Source organism: Pungitius pungitius, chromosome 7 (assembly GCF_949316345.1).
Source record: "Pungitius pungitius chromosome 7, fPunPun2.1, whole genome shotgun sequence".
NCBI lineage: Eukaryota > Metazoa > Chordata > Actinopteri > Perciformes > Gasterosteidae > Pungitius > Pungitius pungitius.
In genome coordinates, this window is record NC_084906.1 from 13,178,051 (window position 1) to 13,196,692 (window position 18,642).

The window sequence follows — 18,642 nt, forward strand, 5'->3', positions numbered from 1 at the left end:
CATGTAGGTTATCTTACTCATTGTAAGATAACCTACATGAGAGCATCTGATGTGCCGGGAATATAAAAAGATTGTCAGAAGTGTAGAATGAATTTGATATCATTAGCAACACTTACCTTTCTCCTTTTTTTATTTAATTGGCTTCACTTTATAATTTTTTCAGTTATTTACTTTTTATTTAGTTTTGCAACATTGCTGCCATTTTATACCACCTATGTGGATATTTGGTGGTATTAATAAGCATAATGTTTGTAAGTATATGACTCACAAAAATTTAAATTGCTCAAGAAAATTCAATATTTAGTTGTTTCTAGATGATGCTTCTGAAATTACAGAAGAATATGAGCAATTAATGCATTTATTTGATGCTCTCTGGACCAAGTGTACAATAATTATCCAGTAAGACCACGTCTAGACTATGCACACTATTCCAACATGTCAAATGGACTACAAATATGGCATCTTTGTATGTTATTATTCGTTGAAACATGACTTACAGTTTGCATGCGTGCATATGTGTGTGTTCAGTTATTTTTTCAGTGTAGCTGATCATGTGTCCTTGTGTGGGTGTGCATGTCTGTCTTCAGGTCAGCTGTCCATTCCTTGTGTTCCAGAGAGACCAGAAAATTCCTTGCGTCCAACTTCCAAAGGCACTCATCAGCAAAGAAAGGTAACGGACTCCTGATATACACGTCGACACAGCGAGGTGCATCAGTCCCTTCAGTGGGCTGTGGAACTTTGGGTAATAGGTCAGTTCAGGGGGTCAACGGCAGCATTTGATCTCTGACCGCATGACAAAAACAGAATGATGTCATGGGCTGAGTGATTACTGTGTCGGGTTAACACATTCAATTCCTCTCACCCTCTTAGTGCCGATCAGTGTGATTTTATTTAGTTGTGTATTTTACTAACTCAGTAAAATAAATCATGACAAAATAGTAAACCATTTGAACAAAAATCCTTGTAGAAATTTACATTAGAAGTATTCATCATAAGGCAATTGAATATAACAATGTAGACCCACACTAATATATAAAAGTTATGTATTATACGTTATATATACGACAAACAAACAAAACTACTCACAATGCTTAAAGGATGTCCCTTTGTTTCTTTTTTTCACAAGCAGACACCCACACACACTCCTACCAATGCTCGACACCGACACACACCCACACACACTCCTACCAATGCTCGACACCCACACACACCCTCACACACTCCTACCAATGCTCGACTGACTGTCTTTCCACTGAAAACGAATCCTCCCTCAAACTCCCAGATGGGTCTCTGCATAACTCGTCCCCCTGGTGGGCAGCATTGGAACCACATCAATCCTGAAAATCTCCTTTAACTTTTATTATACTAGACACATACATATTATGCAGAGAAAATCATTCCGATAATGCATGAACTTCATATTGTAGGATTCTTCTGAAATAACAGCAAGCACTTTATGCATTTCATTGTTTTGGCTTTTGTTTAGCTACAAATAAAGAGGTTAAGGGGCTTGATTGAAGGATTGAAACCTCTAGTCCAGTGTTGTTTTTACCGCATTAGGTAGTTAAATCAATTTTTGTTCATCTGGTTTTGTACAATTTTGGAAAAATAGCTTATTTTTCTTGTTTGTAGTGTTACTTGTTTGAGGAGCTATGTCCAGATAATTTACAACAGCAAAAAAGCTGTTTGTGTCCATATTTTCTCTCCTGGAATTCTATGTGAAAGTGGGGTAATTGTGTGAGATATAAAGCACCACTGTTCAAGACCGCCGCTCATTTTTACCTTCACTCCCCGATAACTCTGGAGCTACCACACAGATCGGAAATCATTTAACCCTCATTTAGGAAAACGTGTCTCCATAAGTAAATCATTACAAGTCCATTTGAATCAGTAGACCCGTTTGTCCGAACCGAAACAAAAGATTTGGCCGCGAAATACAGACTAAAAGATCAGATGACTTTTTTCAGCGTTCTGCCCCGTCTGTTTCTCGGCCTCTTTCACCCTTGGAGGACTGCTCCAACACAACAATGTCCAACTGTCCTGCCTCCGACGTGATCGAAGCTGACTCTGCTCTCCACCCAGCTTTGTTTTTCTTTTCAGCCGTTGGGTGGTCCGTGCCTCTCGCTCTCTCGTCATGTTCACAACGCCTGTTTCTATTTGAGCGCTACGGGACCCCGCCATGGTCCGAAACTCAATACCAGAGTATACACAATTAAGTTCACACCAGAGGTTATTGAATAGAAGTGTGGTCTCATTTCAAAAAAAGTGAGTCAGTCAGTCAAAGGATAGCGAGGTGAGTATTTATGTGTGGCTGGTTAGTTGGTCAAGGTTAACTAAATGTGTGTGTGTGTGTGTGTGTGTGTGTGTGTGTGGGACGTTTGTCCTCAGCTCAGGGTGGTTCGTAGAGACTCTAGGGTACGTTTCAAATGTACAGTGCTTAACTTATTATTTACTTGGGAATTTTCCAAAATATAATTAGGAGGCAAGTGGGAAGATATTGCAGTAAAACCAAATGCTTTATGATACGTTTTTTTTTACTCTTTCAATCGCATCTACTTTTGAATGTTATCATAATTATTACACAATATTTTTAGATGATTACACTTAATCCAGTCCAAATGAAACGCAACGTCTTTTTTAATGGAACAAAATCTCTCTAAAGTGTCCGTGGGCTCTGGTGGTCCGTTGCATGAGACATGTCCCTGGGTTCGCCCTGCTGAAATCACCTCAGTTGACCTTTCCAGCCTGTTGAGTGTTTCAGTTTTGGAGCCGTTAGCCACGGCTCCCACGGAGGACTATTCACACGCGATTGGGAGTCCCATGGCAGGCCAGCTGGAACCTTCAATCCACCCAGCCCAGACACACATGCAGATACACATTCTCCATGGAGCCACCACTGGCCAGCTAGCCTGTCAGTCATTCAAGGGGCGGGTCGACGTGTGCATGCATGTGCGTTGGGAGTGTTGTCAGGGCTTCCTGTTTTGGCCCGTGTGCTTTAGTCCTTCCTGGCAGGAGGACTGCTGGTGTCATGTCTGTCAGCTGGGGGACTAGCAGCAAGACACGTCAAATAAACATGCCTTTTATCATATGTCATGTTGAAAATGTATTAAATCTCTACCATTTTCTTGCCAAGAGCATTTGACTCAAAAATTCCACGTAGTAATCCAGACGGGTGATCCTAGATAGGTTAGCAGACCAATGTGGGGCAAGTTATATTTCCCTCATAACACATTGGAGAGGTTTCAGGACAAACAATAAAACACGGCTCTCAACATGTGACCAGCATTTCCATCATGTTAGTGAGGACAAAATTGACTTCCTATTGTTCCAACTCAACAATTACAGATATATACAGTAATATTATTAGCAAATATCAGTTATCTGTAATATTGCAACGGGACGTCTGAGATCTTTACTGTCATTTAGAATGATATATTAAGAACATTTTTGTTTTGAAAGGGACACAAATGCAATAAATATTTTATTTAAATTGTTCGCTAAAAATAATAGTAAAATATATAGTCTCTGGAGTTACTGGAGTTCGGAGCATCAGGAAAAATCAGGAAAAATGACGCACGGCAGATCGGCTGCTTACATTCTGTAAAACCAGCATTGGACAGTTACAGAATCCCAGTGCACATCCAACTGTCGATTTGATTTATTATTCTACACAGACTCTTCTGCACATCAACAGGCATGTTGGCAAAAAATTGTGGATCACTTAAAACTTCTCCCTTCGCTTATTACTCCCTTATGACAGTCTTTCGCCTGAATATCATCTTTTTTTAAACAAGGCTGGCTGGCTGCAGCTTCATATTTTTATTCATAATAGCCTACAGGTACATGTGTGGCTGCGAACGTGACACAAAGAGCTCTGTGATTAAAGAAGGGAATCACCGCCTCCAATGCAGCCACCCTTCAAAACACCTCCTCTCGGATCCCGCCCCGTGTCAAAGTGAGCAGACGTGTGTTCATTTCTCAATTCTGAGACGCTCAAACGACTCCTTTCTCAGTGTGCAGAAGAATCAGTTGCAATGCAGTTTTTTTTTAAACCATCCGATCTATGTCGTGTTCCGCTGTCCTATACCATCTTCTACCATCGGCAGACCATGAACATGTTGCTCTCGCCTGGCGATATTTGTTGCCTTCTCAGCGACAACGCTGGGCTGTGCACGCGGGTGTCGTCCACTCTGTCGCGAGAGGAAAGACCTTCAGACAAAGAAGGAAAAGATCTATGAGTGAAGAAATGTCTTCTGTCCAGCCAGGTTTCACACCCAAAAGATAGTTTCATCCATGACGCGCTGCCCACCTGACAGCAATCCCGTCACGCCGCTGGAAGAGTTATCAGAAACGTGCATGATGTGTAGTCTGTCACACCAATCCAATTATCATGCGTACAAATCAGTCATTTGAGGCTTTAGTGTACATTTGTTTCTTTATGGCCCCTCAAGAGCTCTGTTACAAAGAGATTTGCTATATCATAATGAAACGCCACATTGGGTCTTTCACATATTATATAGCGATTATACCTCTCTCACATACTCACTTATGCACATAAACGTGTGCAAGCAAGTGTTAATTTCTCTCTCACACACACACACACACACACACACACACCAACTGATGCCTCTTGTGAGAGGTGGGCATGTCTCGGGAGGGAGCACCAGTCATGTCCCATTAATCCAAAGCAACCAGTGGTGATTGATCAATTATCCCTGCTTAAAGCTGGGGCTCAGGCTGATCAATAGTACTGATCACCAGCCACAGGTCTTTCATTAAGACCCGCTGCTCTGCATGAGTAGACGGCATTAGCATAGACCAAATGGGTCTGCGAGGATTCCAAATACCAGAGTGAAAATGTATACACACAAACACACAGAGCTTTCCCCACTCTCCAGTGTGTATGAATGGATGAATGAGAAAGAAATACACATCCACCATTATTATAGTGTTAATATAATACATGAATTATGTTGCCTTATACATTGATATACCATACCAATCTGATAAGTGACACTGCTTGAGACTGGATCGAAATGCCCCTGAAAAAGGGTGGTGCTAAACAATAAAGGTGCAGTTAAGTGAGTCATTTTGCCTCAAAATAGTCTTCATATTGCCGAAATGAGCGGTGTTTCCCTTCCAGCCAACTCATTGTCAATCTTTCTGTGAGTTACCTGAACAACAGCGGATGTCCCTGCACAACAGCGGCATTTCTCATCCACGCCCCACTCAAACCCACGGGATCATCCCAAGCCGAAAACAGAAACACGTCGGCCGGCGCCCACTGACAAACTCACCTTTCTCACCCTTTCTTAACCCTCAGTGGGGTCCTGAGCCATTGTTTCAGTTAAACAATCCTCATTGAATTAAAAACTGGCTGCATGCTTTGTTGAGTGAGGCCGATGTGTACTGCTGTCATGGGTCCTATCGTTAATGTGCCATCACCGCACCTCACATCCTCAGCAGACACAGGCAGCGCTCAGCTGGTTTCCTCCATCTGTAGGTGAATATCTGAGCACGCACGCATCTGTGCATTGGTGTGTGTGTGTGTGTGTGTGCGCACATGAAATAATGACAGTGTAAAAGTGTGTTGGTAGATGGGGTGAATGAGGAGGTTGTCGGGCTGTGTGTGTGTGTGTGTGTGTGTGTGCGTGTGTGTGTGTGTGTGTGTGTGTGCGTGTGTGTGTTAAATCGCTCAACAGAGAAGAGGGCAAATAAGCTTTGGTCACGGGTTCACATACCCACACGGTAATTCCTTTTTTGTACCAGGAAAAGGCTAGTTGATACCTCTTAACCGATACCATAACTGTATCTAGTTTCACCAAATCTATGACAAACTGTAACATATGAGGATAGTAGTAATAGTCATAGTCAAACATCACTTGGTTTCATTTGTATCTATGGTTTCATTTGTATCTGTAGGAAATGTCCACTTGAACCACAATATCTTAGTAAAGCCGATGCTAATGTGTCCTTAAAGCATCAAGGACTCAAATCAGCTCAACAATAACTTATGTTTAGTGATTGTATTGGATTGCAGAATTTTTATCCATCCCAAAAAATGATAATACCTGTTCAAAGTTGGGGGAGGCCTGGGGTTAGAAAAAGAATGTCTTACAGAGGAGTTGCACGGAAGAAACACAGGCATGTGCATGTGTGTGTGTGTGTGTGTGTGTGCTTGTAGCGATGTGTATTTTAATGGAAAGGAAGGGAGTTGGTCCCTCAGATACTGAGGCAGACAGGAAGAGATCATCCTGGTGTTACCATTACTGGGGTTGAGGCCTCTGGCTCCCTGGGCCCATCCATAGTGAGCATGCAGGTTATTGCTCTTACACACACACACACACACACACACACACACACACACACACACACACACACACACACACACACACAAGACGAGGCAAATGGTTGGAGACGTCAGTTTGCACACAGTCACAAATCTGGCTGTTATGTCTCCTTCCTCTTGGCCTCTCACCTCTGGACTCTGTTCCTTCTCTGGTTGATTTCATTTTTTTATGATCTTGAGATTGAACCCTCTGAACGGTGTAAAGTGTCCACCCCGCCTGGCCGGCTACGTTGATTGCTTAAACATAAACTTTTTTTTTTTGGCTATTTGCGCTGAGAGTTTGATGAACTGTTTTAATGGGATGGCGTGGCAGCAGAAGGATATTTCCGTGGGGGCGGGGCCGAGTGGGATGGATGGATGGATGGACGGATGACACCCGTATCCATCCCCACTGGGGAGAGGAAGTCGCTATCAGAACACAACAGGAAAGAGACAGAGCAAAAACAAGTGTATGTCTTTTTGGACATTAAATCACTTCCTGTAGGGCCCTGCCCCACAGCCCCCACCATGCACCCCCCCCCCCCCCCCCCCTCTCAACACAGTTTAACCACCCTTTTTTTGGCTGACTCAGGAATTGATCAAGCCTCAAAAGTGTGCACGTTCCTGGGTGGTTCCTAAGGTGATGCCCTGACGAACCAAACGTTTTATAATGTAAAAAAGAAAGAAAGAAAAATTCTAGAAGAAGAAAAAAAGTCAAATCTATACCCTTTCGGCCTCAGCATAGTTACTGTACGCGATGCTGTGCAGCCAACCGATTTGATTTATCGATACGGCTCGCGGGCGTGATGAGTATCGTCGGATGCCAGCGGGCGTATAAATCCTCGCACGCTGACAGATCACAAGCCGGGAGTCTGGACCCGGTGCTTTGATCTTCATCCAAGAGCTAAAAACAAAGAGACACAAAAGTTTATCTGTAGCTTGTGCAGGAAAAGTCATGTTTAACGGCGACAGGAGAAGACAATGACCAGCGTTTCCATTCGAAAACACAAACACCAGCTTCGCTCCGCCTGTCTTGTCATTTTTTACGATTTAGTGTGATACTGGAAGGCTCACGGCAGACATCAGACGTCTTGAGTGAATTGCTTGCGTGTATTGATAAGGCAGCGCTCGCACAATGTCGCCTCGTCCAGGCCACAGCTGTGAAAAATATGACTTCCTTCCTGTAGGCAATTTCCTGTTTGCCTGTCTGAATTCGGGTCAGGAGAGGGGGATAGTGGTCACCGGCACATCCACTGGTATCCTTCCCCAGAGGTGACCCGAGGGAGCAGGATGCCGTGCAGCCCAGTGACATTTCTTTTTGAAAGAAAATAGCTATTCTTTTACCTCTGTGGCTTTTTCATCTTTTCAGCCTTCTTCTCTCCGCCGCTCCTAGAAACGATCACAAATGCTCCTCATCGTCCTCTTCCTTTGCCTCCCTTTCAACCCATATTGGCAAAGATGAACTGCTCTTTCACCCTTTCTTCCAACATGTCAAAATACATGACACATGGAAGCAGCCTTTTATCCACAAAACACAAAAAAAGGAGATACGACATTATTTGAGTTTGCTTCTCTCCACATGACGCAGGAGACCCCCCACCCCTTCCCTGTTAAAAAAATCTCCCAATTGCACACACGTGGATCTTCCCGAGTCGCCCTGTGTGTTTCATTTTCTGCTGATTTGCCTAAAAACAGCCAGCAGCCGCCGCTGCTAGGAATGTTTAATTTAAGAGCTCATGTTCCCCTCCGAACGATATAGTGGTAGGCGGCGCGGACGGGTTGGGCAAGGGGGGGCCCGGTGGTTCGGTTGGGGAAAACGGGGGGGGGGGGGGGGACCCCAGGTCTCCGGGCACAGTCATTAAGATGGCTCCTCGGTTTGGAGATGAGAAAGCGTGCTCGGGCTCATTTGAAGATGCTCCCCTGCCTGCGTGGTGCATCCATTATTTATGAGTTTTTACAAATTCCAACTGACATTTATATCAGTTGTGGATGTCTGTTTCTGATTTGGCTGCACTGGGTGTGTCTGTCCTCCCGCCGACAAGATGGAAATATTGGTCCAATTCAACCGCTTGGTATTTCATGGCAACATTTCTACGGTTGGGTGCAGGTGCTTTAGTACTTTTCTTCTGCTTACTTATTTTGCTTCATTGAAACTGGTTCCATTGAGGATAGGAAATGGAATGTACTTATTATGTGGTGACTAGTGATGTGAGGTCAGTTCATCAGTCCAACATCTCTTCTACTTCCTGTCTCTCTCTCACTCACACACACACACACACACACACACACACACACAGCAAGCACAGTGGTGCTCTTTTTTGCTCTGCAGCTACCATTTGGTTCATTTATACTTAATAATTACTTAGTAAATAATCATAAATCTTTCAAAACACCCAAACAAAATGCATGATGGAGGCGAAACAGATCCCACTCCAACCCGCTCCACCGAGGCCGAGCCGGTATTGATCCGATCGCTGCCCTGTGCTTTGGTGTTCGGCCTCCGGCTGCACGCAGCCTCTGCTCACCTCACATCCCTCACCTTACATTAGACTCTGAGCGTGGTATGCACTGTTAGGCTCTAGCACACTCCCAGAGAGAGGACTCGCCAAAATGCCAGTTAGCAGGGGCTCTATCAGAAGACTGCTCTCCTCGCTGTCAGTCTTGCGTTGGGGGGCTGGAGGTCAATTGAACAATGCGGTTCCATCTATTATGTGTTTTGGTTTCCAACAGTGTTATTTGAAAATGTCTTGTTGTTTTTGACAGTAGAACTTTGGATAGACACAAAACAACTTGGTTTTCTCTTATTCCGTAATCTTTTCACCAATCAGATTTGGTGGCAAAATTGCAAAATAGATAATGCATATTGATTAACCTTTACTTGTCTGGAGATTATTAGAATGTGTTTTTTTTTCTTTTTTTTTTACACCCACACACACATTTTATGAGGTGGGTTTTTTAAGGATTAAGCTAGCACATTGTTTTTGTCTCTCCCTCTTACCGTTCCAGCTTGTATCTCACTATATAGTAGTAATGTCGTATCCACAGATTACAAATATAGACATGTATGTATATTGGACTGACACAAGACCATGTGGTGTGGGTCGCAGCAGCCTCAGCAACCGGGACCAGGCCTGTTAATGGTATTCGACAGAGGTCTGGCCAAAACGAAGCCTGTGGGAAGACATACATACACATGCTTATTGTTCCTGTTGCGTCACCCAACCAGAAAGAAAATGTAACGTTAATACCTTCCATTTAATAGAGGTGGAAATTAGTGATTAGTGATAGTTGAGCAAATGCAGGCGTGTCAGGTCCAGCTTGATCAACGCTCGACAAACTCCAAGTGATGAGAGGCAGTCTCACACCCCCCCCCCCCTCTCTGTTATACTTAACTTCTGGCCTCTCTGAGGCAGAGCCACAGCTCCAAACAGATGCAGAGGTTATTTTCCAAAAAAGGTCTTTCCTAGGGCTCACTCTCTCGTTTTTTACACGGCTTGTGTTTGTTGAGATGTTCATTCACAGGAACCTCCTTTTACAGTGTTATCGCCGCCTCTGGCAAAGGCCCCAGCTTCTCAAGAGCCCTCGGTAGCTCACAGAAACGGTTGCTGTCCCAAAGGAGGGACAGCAGACTAAATAATCACTTTCCCATCATGGTGACAATCTGAGAACAGCTGTTTGCATGTGAAGGCCTGCCAGCGATCGTCTGCGCCGCTCGGGAAAAAAAAGAGAGGGGAAAGAATGGAGGTATGGAGGAAGCGAAAGATGAAAGGAAAGTTTCCTGCAGCTTGATTCAATCCTCCAAAGGGTTTTGATATTGATCTCACCGACAGACCGGCAGATGTACAGTATGTGTAGAGGCAGATGCACAAATACCATCTGCGGACACACGCGTGTACACATGAGCAGAGACGCACATCGACACACACTTAATTGAGGCTAAAACATTCGCTTCTCTCAGAGGTATGAAATGCAGTACATTCAAGAAAATGCAATATCTGATTTTACGACGGCGATGCACTGTGCTTCTTTCTTTTGTTTTGCAGCATTTATGCGATACTAACACTAACACTTTAAAAAAAAGTGTATGATTGCAAACAGTATCCTGAAAACTCTTGTATTAAAGCCAGTCTGGTGGGTTTTCAAATTCTTTGCATCATCTCTTCAAGGATCTAGTTGAAATTGTGCAGGTCCTTGATTCCGTCTTAAGTAAAAGTAGTGTTGGCCAAAAATGTTCCTCCTTTGTTTGGCACGGGCGAGCCTTTCAGCTCATTAAAGATGGGCACAAAAGGCCTCATTGAATGTGTATTTGTACTCTCAGTTTGATTCATTTCTGGAGATGAATAGCTAAATGGAGCCGTAAATGTGCAAAGTTGTAAAGAAGTGGAGCAGGAGGACCCAATCTACTGAGACAAAAGGGAAATAGTACCTTAAAAAACAAACTTTAGTTCAGTGCAGGTGAGGCAGACATCGGGGAGTGTTTGAAGTGCAGCTAAGACTCGAGTGGCGACGCTCAGGTAAGAGGAAGGAGGTGATTAGACTCAACGGTCAGTGCAACGGGCAGCGAGCTGAGTGGCTGCAAAAAACAATACTGAAGCCCAGGAGAATAAAAAAAACAGCCGCAAAACATAGACAAAGAAAATGACTCAGTCCAGTGTACAACATGTCTGAGGTACAGTAGTACACTGGTATACGTGTGTGTGTGTGTGTGTGTGAGTGTGTGTGTGTGTGCGTGCACGCACTTGTTGATGGTTCTGCTCTATGTTGGTACCTCATTTGTGAGCAGTTGGTCAAGTGAGATTAGAAATGTTCTTTTTTCCCCCTCTAATTCATGCTCTGTGAAGCACATTTCAGTTTTAGTTTAAGTGATCACAACAGAAATTGAATGGGTCTGAATACATTCATAAACCAGCGTGTGTGTGTGTGTGTGTGTGTGTGTGTGGGGGGGGGTGTATGTATCCTCTGTATTATTACAATTGTCGAGACACAGATTTGCTGACCACAAGATCTGAGGTCAGAAATCTAGTCTCCACCACATAAAGTATTTATTTGGAGTTTATGCTTAGTTTAATGGTACGGGGTAATGTTGTATCTGGGGATTTAGAAACCTTCAGTCATAAAAAATCAATACAATGTTGTCAAATAAACCTGATTCAGTCTTTTCCCTTGACCTGAACTTATTTTACTTCTGTTGTTCGAAAAACAAGATGTTAGGTTGCAGAACTAATTGCAGTTTTTGTGGTCTATAACATTTCTTTTCAGCTTCCTCCTTTCTGTGACTACACCTTTATTGTATTGTTTTTTTGCGCGCCACAGTGTGTTGTTGTATGAAATCCTACAGTCTGTTCTGGAAAAGTGTGATCAGAAACGTGATGTCTCAGTAATGGCAGCAGTTTCAGAAGCAGAACTGTGTAATTATTATGAGTATGAACAAAACTACCAGCTCAAAACCAGCAGAAAGCAGTCGCTTACATTGGTAATTTGTTTGTGAATGTTTTGCTGGCCACAAAAACAAATCATTCTTTGCAATGATTGCACTCAGTGGAAAGCATTTACACTGCGATGATCTGTCATCGGCTCCTCAACGAATTAAAAACATCAGATTGGACAAATAACCAATACACCTGAGAATCTTGATAATGTTTTATAAATATTCAATTAAATTATACATATTATATATAAATATATTATATATAAAAAATGGAATAAATTAAGTACATCAGCTTATTTTGACTGCATCACAGTTATTTTTGATCTGATGTATTATGCAAAGTGTCCATTTATGCTATGGCAAAATTATAATATCATAAAATACCCCTGGTAATTATAATATTTTGAGAGATATTGAATAGGGACAACTTGATCATCATATGTATTGAATAGCTCAAACTGTGTCTTTGTTCATTTATTATGGCTGATGGTAGCACGCAGAGTAGAGAGGGTGTGCTGGGAACCACAAGGTTGTTGGTTTGAATCCTGACTGCCCCATGTGCCATGTTGAAGTGTCCCTGAGCAAGACCCCCAACCCCCAATTGCTCCCTCTTAAAAAATGCAAAAAGACATGGGTTAAATATGCAATGTTAGTTGTTTTGGGTAAAAGCGTCTGCTAAATGACCTGTAATGTTTATACTATCTATACTTCCAAAAATATAATTCATTTCATCACGCTGTTTACCGCGTGATGAACAGCATGGTGACATTCAGGTTGTCATGTTACCACAGGCGCCCCTCCCCCTTTTGGCGTCTCCGTGGAGCTCTCTGCTTTCGACACTGTTCGAAGCAAAGGTCAAGATTTCACCCTCGCCACTTGGCCGAGGTCTGGCAAGATGATTTCTTTGTGTCATCTCTCTACGGTGTTTGCCAGGTTCGTTTTTTTCTACAATGCAGCCAAACAAACAGGAGAGGAGTATGTGCCTAAGTGTGTGTGTGTGTGTGTGTGTGTTTGTATGTGTTTTTAAAAGACATTGGCGCAACCGTTTTAACAGGCGACTCTGTTTGAATTAGATGCTCTAACCCCCCGCTCGCTAAATTGATTTCTGAAGTGGCTGTAGTTGGAGGCTTTCAATCGGATGCAACCTTGAGTTCTTTTTTATGTGAGCTGTGTAGGATTTAAGTGCTGGTATAACGTGAGCACGACTGAATGAACGCTCCTCATTTTTTGAAATTGAAAAATCTCCAAAGGCTCTCCCCATTGTGCAGGCAATTAATGGAATGCTGGCAGCGAGGTTCAGGTGCTTAAAAGTTGTATTCTTTCTCTCTCTCTCTCTCTCTCTTTTTAATGACTAATAAAGGATAATCATTGTGGAAAAAAAACCATCATAATGCTGTAGGCTTTCTCTTTAGGCACAATGATGTATAATGCATGCTTTGAAATGAAACGGCAGCGGCCTTCGAACCGTTCCATCTTCAAACCTTAGTGTATTTGCTTTGCATGCTACGGTGAGGCTTTTGCATTATAATAGTGAGTGTTCCCATTAACAATAACGGCCTATTAATTTGATCTTTACCTTTTTAAAGTTTGTCCATCAAGCCGCCAAACAATGGGTCCCCAAGTTGATGCTTGCTATAATTGATTGAGAAAGTTTACTAATTGCCTCCCTGAAGATGTGTGCTTCTTCTCTCTAACTCGCTTGTTCTTCACCTGTAAGTCTCTTCTGGTTCACGTCCTCAAAAATTGATGAATAAAACATTTTATCCATATATAAATGTTTTATTTCATTGGTTTTAGAGATTATTTCATTTCAGAAAAGCATTAACATGGAGAGTCATATAAGTAACTGACGTCTGGCTCTCATATTTGTTAGTTTTTGTATTATGATTTACGATGAATTACTAAAAATTGCTTCTCAACTTCCCAGAACCAGTAATAACTGCAGGTCACTGTGTAAGGAACAATAGGAAGACGTTCAGTGTTTATTGAGTAACTGCAAATCAAATGGAGCACAGCAAACACAGAATCTGAAACTTTTTGTTCACACTAAAGGTCGTCACTTGTACGAAGTTCTGAAAAAGGCCGACTTCAGATTGCATAAACAGTAGGTGCTTTGCTGTGTTCATTTATTACAAAGTCACTGTTCAACGTGATCCTTATTGATTTTGCCACCATGTGGCGCTGGGTAGGTGTTTGTTTCTGCTTTTCTCCGGCCTAGCGAGCCCCCAGTGCTGCTTCCCACTGCACTGGATACCACTCAGCCCATTCCAGTCTTCAGTTGCACCTTTTTCTCCGATCTTGGAACACTTCCAAATGCTTGCTTTTTTTTTTTTTTTTTTTGCTTGTGCCCTCAATCTCTTTCTCTTTGACTGTGCTTTGAAAATGCAGGGAAACATACAAGCACATCTCGGTAAACACGAGTGATGTGGTTCCAGAGTTTAAAAGCTTCACACATAACACTGGCAGACACAACTTGGGGCTGTTTGTGTGACGGAAAGGAGAACTTGCTACGAATCTGAGCGCGGTATCTGTATGTGTGTGTGTGTGTGTGTGTGAACAAAAACAACTGTGTGTGTGTTCATGTTGCTTTTGGCAAGTTATTCATTTGTGTTTTCTTTTCTTTTTTTCCTGATCTCTGTGTGGATGTCTTTTGGAGCTGATGTCCACCTTCAGGGATGCGCAGAGCATGCATTTCTGAGTATTTTCACCCGAGGCTGCACTTGTTAGAGTCCGCGGATAAATGTATATACATTATTTATACAAATTCAGGGCGAGTGAAAGCAGGTTTTACACATTTACAGACAGGAGGCCAGGCACTGGAAGCCAAGCTCCAAGAGAGGTTTGCTACACACTGTGCCGGGATCAAGCTGGCCTCTTGCCTGCTTGTGACCTGCACCCTTTATGCTGCACGAGAACACTCTCGTCAACACCTCAGAAATCAAATACTCACCCTTAATAATTTGCTTTATGAATAAAGAATGAAAAAGCATAGAATATTAAGTTTATTTTTTATTTTTATAACAAATACAAGAGACATTAAACCATTTCTGCCGCACTGTGACTCGTTCACATCGTGTCTTACAATCCCGGTGAAGAAGCAAACATTTATATTTCAGAAGAAAAGCATGTCACTTTTTTTGACAATATGACTGAGAGCAAGGAAGCAGAGGGTTGGATCATTTAAAGAAATATGTTTGGTATTTGATCAGAAAATTGAGTTGGATTTTGCAAATATAAAATACAAAAAAATATTAAAACTATTCTTCATTTCTCACCGGATTCTATACAGTTTTCACAAAATAAAAAAAAAGATTAGCAGATGGATGTTTCAAAAAAACAATTTAGGTCTAATTTGTATTAACAGCAACATTTGTGCTGTTGAAGGTTAAAATATAGTATAACCGAGCTGCTCTTTAAATTGAACTTGAGCTTGTTAGTAACTGGTATAGAAACAAACTTCAATTGAAGGCCATAACTAAGGTTGATAAGTTCTAAAGTATTTAGCCATTTCCTCAATTTAAAAATACGTTGCATACTTAGAGGCAAACAAAAGATTTAAACAATTGGCAACACGTAAAATATCGTTGTCTTTCAAAGTAAGAGGCTTTAGTGACAGACTAAGGAAATTTTAAAAAGCTTAAAGTAAAAAAATGAGAAACTATGTCTAAAGACTTTATTATAATTCCTACTAGAATTTAGAACACTATGCTATGTATTTTAAATCTCCCCGTGGCCTCCTCAATCCACCAGTGAATTGTATGGCTTTACTGTTATTATTGACAGAAGAAAAAGTATTTCTCTGTACGGATGTCACATTTGCAGTTTAAACAGATCTTGTTCTCCTAATTTGAATTGACACTCCCCCACTTACCATTCCCCCTTCTCCCATCCAGGAGCCCCCTCCCTCAGAGGCGGATGCCTTGCCGCCTGGTTGTAGTCTTCACGTCCCCATGGAGCTGGAGTTCACAGCTTCCTGTTTCCCTCGCAGCTCGGCGCCTCACCAAAGCTAAGGCCTCGTCCACGTTGACTCACCTGGAGGGTGATTGTGATCATAGTTTCCTATCGTGATTTCTTTTTTTCTCCCTTCTTTTAATCACAGTTAGTGAAATGTTTTAGCTAAGTTGTAGCTTAATTTTCTTTACAATTGTTTAGCTATGATCAATGTGGAGTCGTTGTGATGCATAGCTTACTTTCAGATGTGAAGGAAGGGACTATTTCTGCATTCAAAGTTGCCTTTGTTTAAAGTTACAGTGCAGGAAAGTGAAAACTAAAATACTCAAATATGGTTAACTCGATTTCCAAGGTTTCATTACAAATGAATTATTTGTCTTTTATGTGTTTGCAAGTTTTTTCATTGGATTTCCTTTTTCATTGATTCACATTTGCTGTGAAAGCATTACTGTAAATTGTCCATTTAAAAAACCCATTGGAGTGATTTTGGATTCAGGTGGACACTTTAATCACATGCCAACCCCCCTTTCCTCCTCTGGATGCTTGTCTCCCTACTCTCAAACTATCAAATAAAGGTCGGAATGGCATGGGAAAAAAAGATGAAGCAGAACAACTGATTTCTCATCTGATCGTGATCCTGCATGTTTTACTAAAATGTTATTCCATGAATTTTGGAACAGGAGAAAAACACATATAATAGAACTGGACAGCGTTGGTGTGTGCAGGAAGCGAGATTCCGACGTTATAAGCATAATCATTATTTATTGAAATATGAGGAGAAATGGATTGGGCCTCAGAGAGACACTCCCCATGACAGGAGCAGTGATGACGGCAACCAGAATGTACGCAGGAAGTTATGACAAGCGGGAGAAGAAAAAAAAACAGCATTTTGATCCGTTGTTCTGTGCTTGCGGACGTCTGAGAGCAAAGACGAGCACGCCAATCCGCAAAGGAAGTCATCGATTAAGTCCTTGGTGAAGTATTTATCTGTATGCAGGTCTGTGTAGAAAGTGACTTCAGCTTCAGACTGAAGAGCAAACAAACGCCACTCCCTTTAACTTCTGACAGCTGTTTCTCCAAAACTTAAAAGCTCGACTTCATCGGAAGACGAGCTCCTGATCGGCACTGCAGCGGTCGGGAAGAATGGGAATCCTGCACTAAGTTGTGCGCTATATTAATGTGCGTGGCTGTATGGCCTGCATGTGGTACAGCGATAACGTGTATGTTAAACCAAGTCCGAGGCCGGTGCAAATCGGAACACACACAATTTCCACAAGTGGGTGATGAAAGATTGTCTGATCGTCGTAGGACGAAGTCAATGAGAGCGTCAGAAAGTGGAGCCCAGGGACCACGAGCGGCTTCTTGAAATGGGGTTTTTAACGGATATTCTCTGTACATTGAACATGCCATTGAAAGAGTTTTGATCGTTCTATGACTTACAGTAATCGACAAACGCTAACAGTTAAACAAATAAACACCACAGGCAGTTGTGGGGGCCAAGTGTTGAAAACAAAAAGAACAGTAACAACAACTAGAGTACACATGGAAAAACTCCACATGAAAATAATTTATGGTGCCACTCAAAAATTGAAATGTAAAAAGTAAGTTTTGTTCGTTTTCGACGTAGTACTAGAAGCCTCAGCTCACAGGGGAAAAGATGCAGTCTTTGGTATATGAGCAAACAGTAAAGAATGATGATGAGGATCAGGTGGAAAATAATAACTAATGTGGCACAAACATTCTTCCCACATACTTGCCTTAATACAATACTCTTGTCAATACACTGACTTGCTTAAACATTTAAAAGACAAAAAAATGGCGTGGATATTTTTTCTTCTGCTTTTTTTTTCTTCTCTTCTATAAAGCCCATCATTTTGCTCCAGACCTGCATCACTGAACTACTTGTGGAAACAAAACAGGAACATGCGACAGTAAACAAATTTATTCTGGCGCCGACACCTCACGTCATGTAACACAAAGATGGAAACCCAGAGAAGCAATAAATTATCTTCATTATTAAGCGTAACCAGTGACATACTATACATAAAATAAAGTCCAAAGCACTGTAAATAAAAAAGACAGAAAAGTCTACAAAAAGGTTGAGAGTGAAACGGAATCCTTATACATCAACGCTTAAGAAACAGATGTTTGAATGCCAGATGACAGATATAAATTAATATTTTAAGTGTGATTCCGTTTTGATTTTAGTGTCTCACGACAATAATTAAGTACTGCTCAAAACCAAATAGAAAATAAAACACTGTACACACACCGAAGAAAGCAAACCAGAGGGATTTTTTTTTCATTTCATTTTTTAGGAAATCATTGCTTTGCAATTTATGCTTCATCACAGTTCTCTCCCATTTGACCATATTAATGTAAACACCTGTTGAATTATCCTTTTTTTATTTTTTACAACATTAATACTTTATATATATATTTGTACATATGTTCATTCACATCTGCACGGTTATCTAGCATGTTAATGAAATAAGGCAAGACTCACATAACTGTGACATCAAAAATCTTTTTTTTTTCTCTTATAATACTGATTATTAAGTTTTTTGTAATTTCCTCCCTCTGTTCTGCAGCAAGCTTTGGTCTTTCCGGACAAACGCAGGGTCAATCCTCCTCCGTCTCGAGAAAAGCACGTTGTTTGTTCCAGTTGTAATGAAATAATAAAACAGAAGCTTTTTTTTGTTTTTTCTTGCAGGTAAAGGGCAATAAATACAATTTATTGAGCTAACATTATTAATTGGATTTATTTAACACTGGTCTTTCTGAGGTACATAGTTCAAAATGTTTCAGGGTGTTGGAATAAGAAAGGGGAACCACACGGTGACCATGAGGAGCAAATGACTACCATTTCATGTGAAAAAAAACAAACATCTCCGTATTTTCTTCTTATTGGCCTGTTTATTATTTTGTTCATCAA

The 18,642-nt window shown here is 41.5% G+C and overlaps 1 protein-coding gene across 1 annotated transcript in view; it reads left to right on the forward strand.

Moving 5' to 3' along the window:
• Window positions 1-16,532, forward strand: part of LOC119216840 (adhesion G-protein coupled receptor D2) — a 67,205-nt gene extending 50,673 nt beyond the window's left edge. Inside the window, exons 23-24 of the mRNA XM_037469994.2 lie at window positions 588-670; window positions 15,650-16,532. Of these exons, the coding sequence (XP_037325891.2) occupies window positions 588-670; window positions 15,650-15,766 (200 nt within the window). The 3' untranslated portion in view covers window positions 15,767-16,532. The remainder of the gene's footprint in view (window positions 1-587; window positions 671-15,649) is intronic.
• Window positions 16,533-18,642: the final 2,110 nt, after the last annotated feature.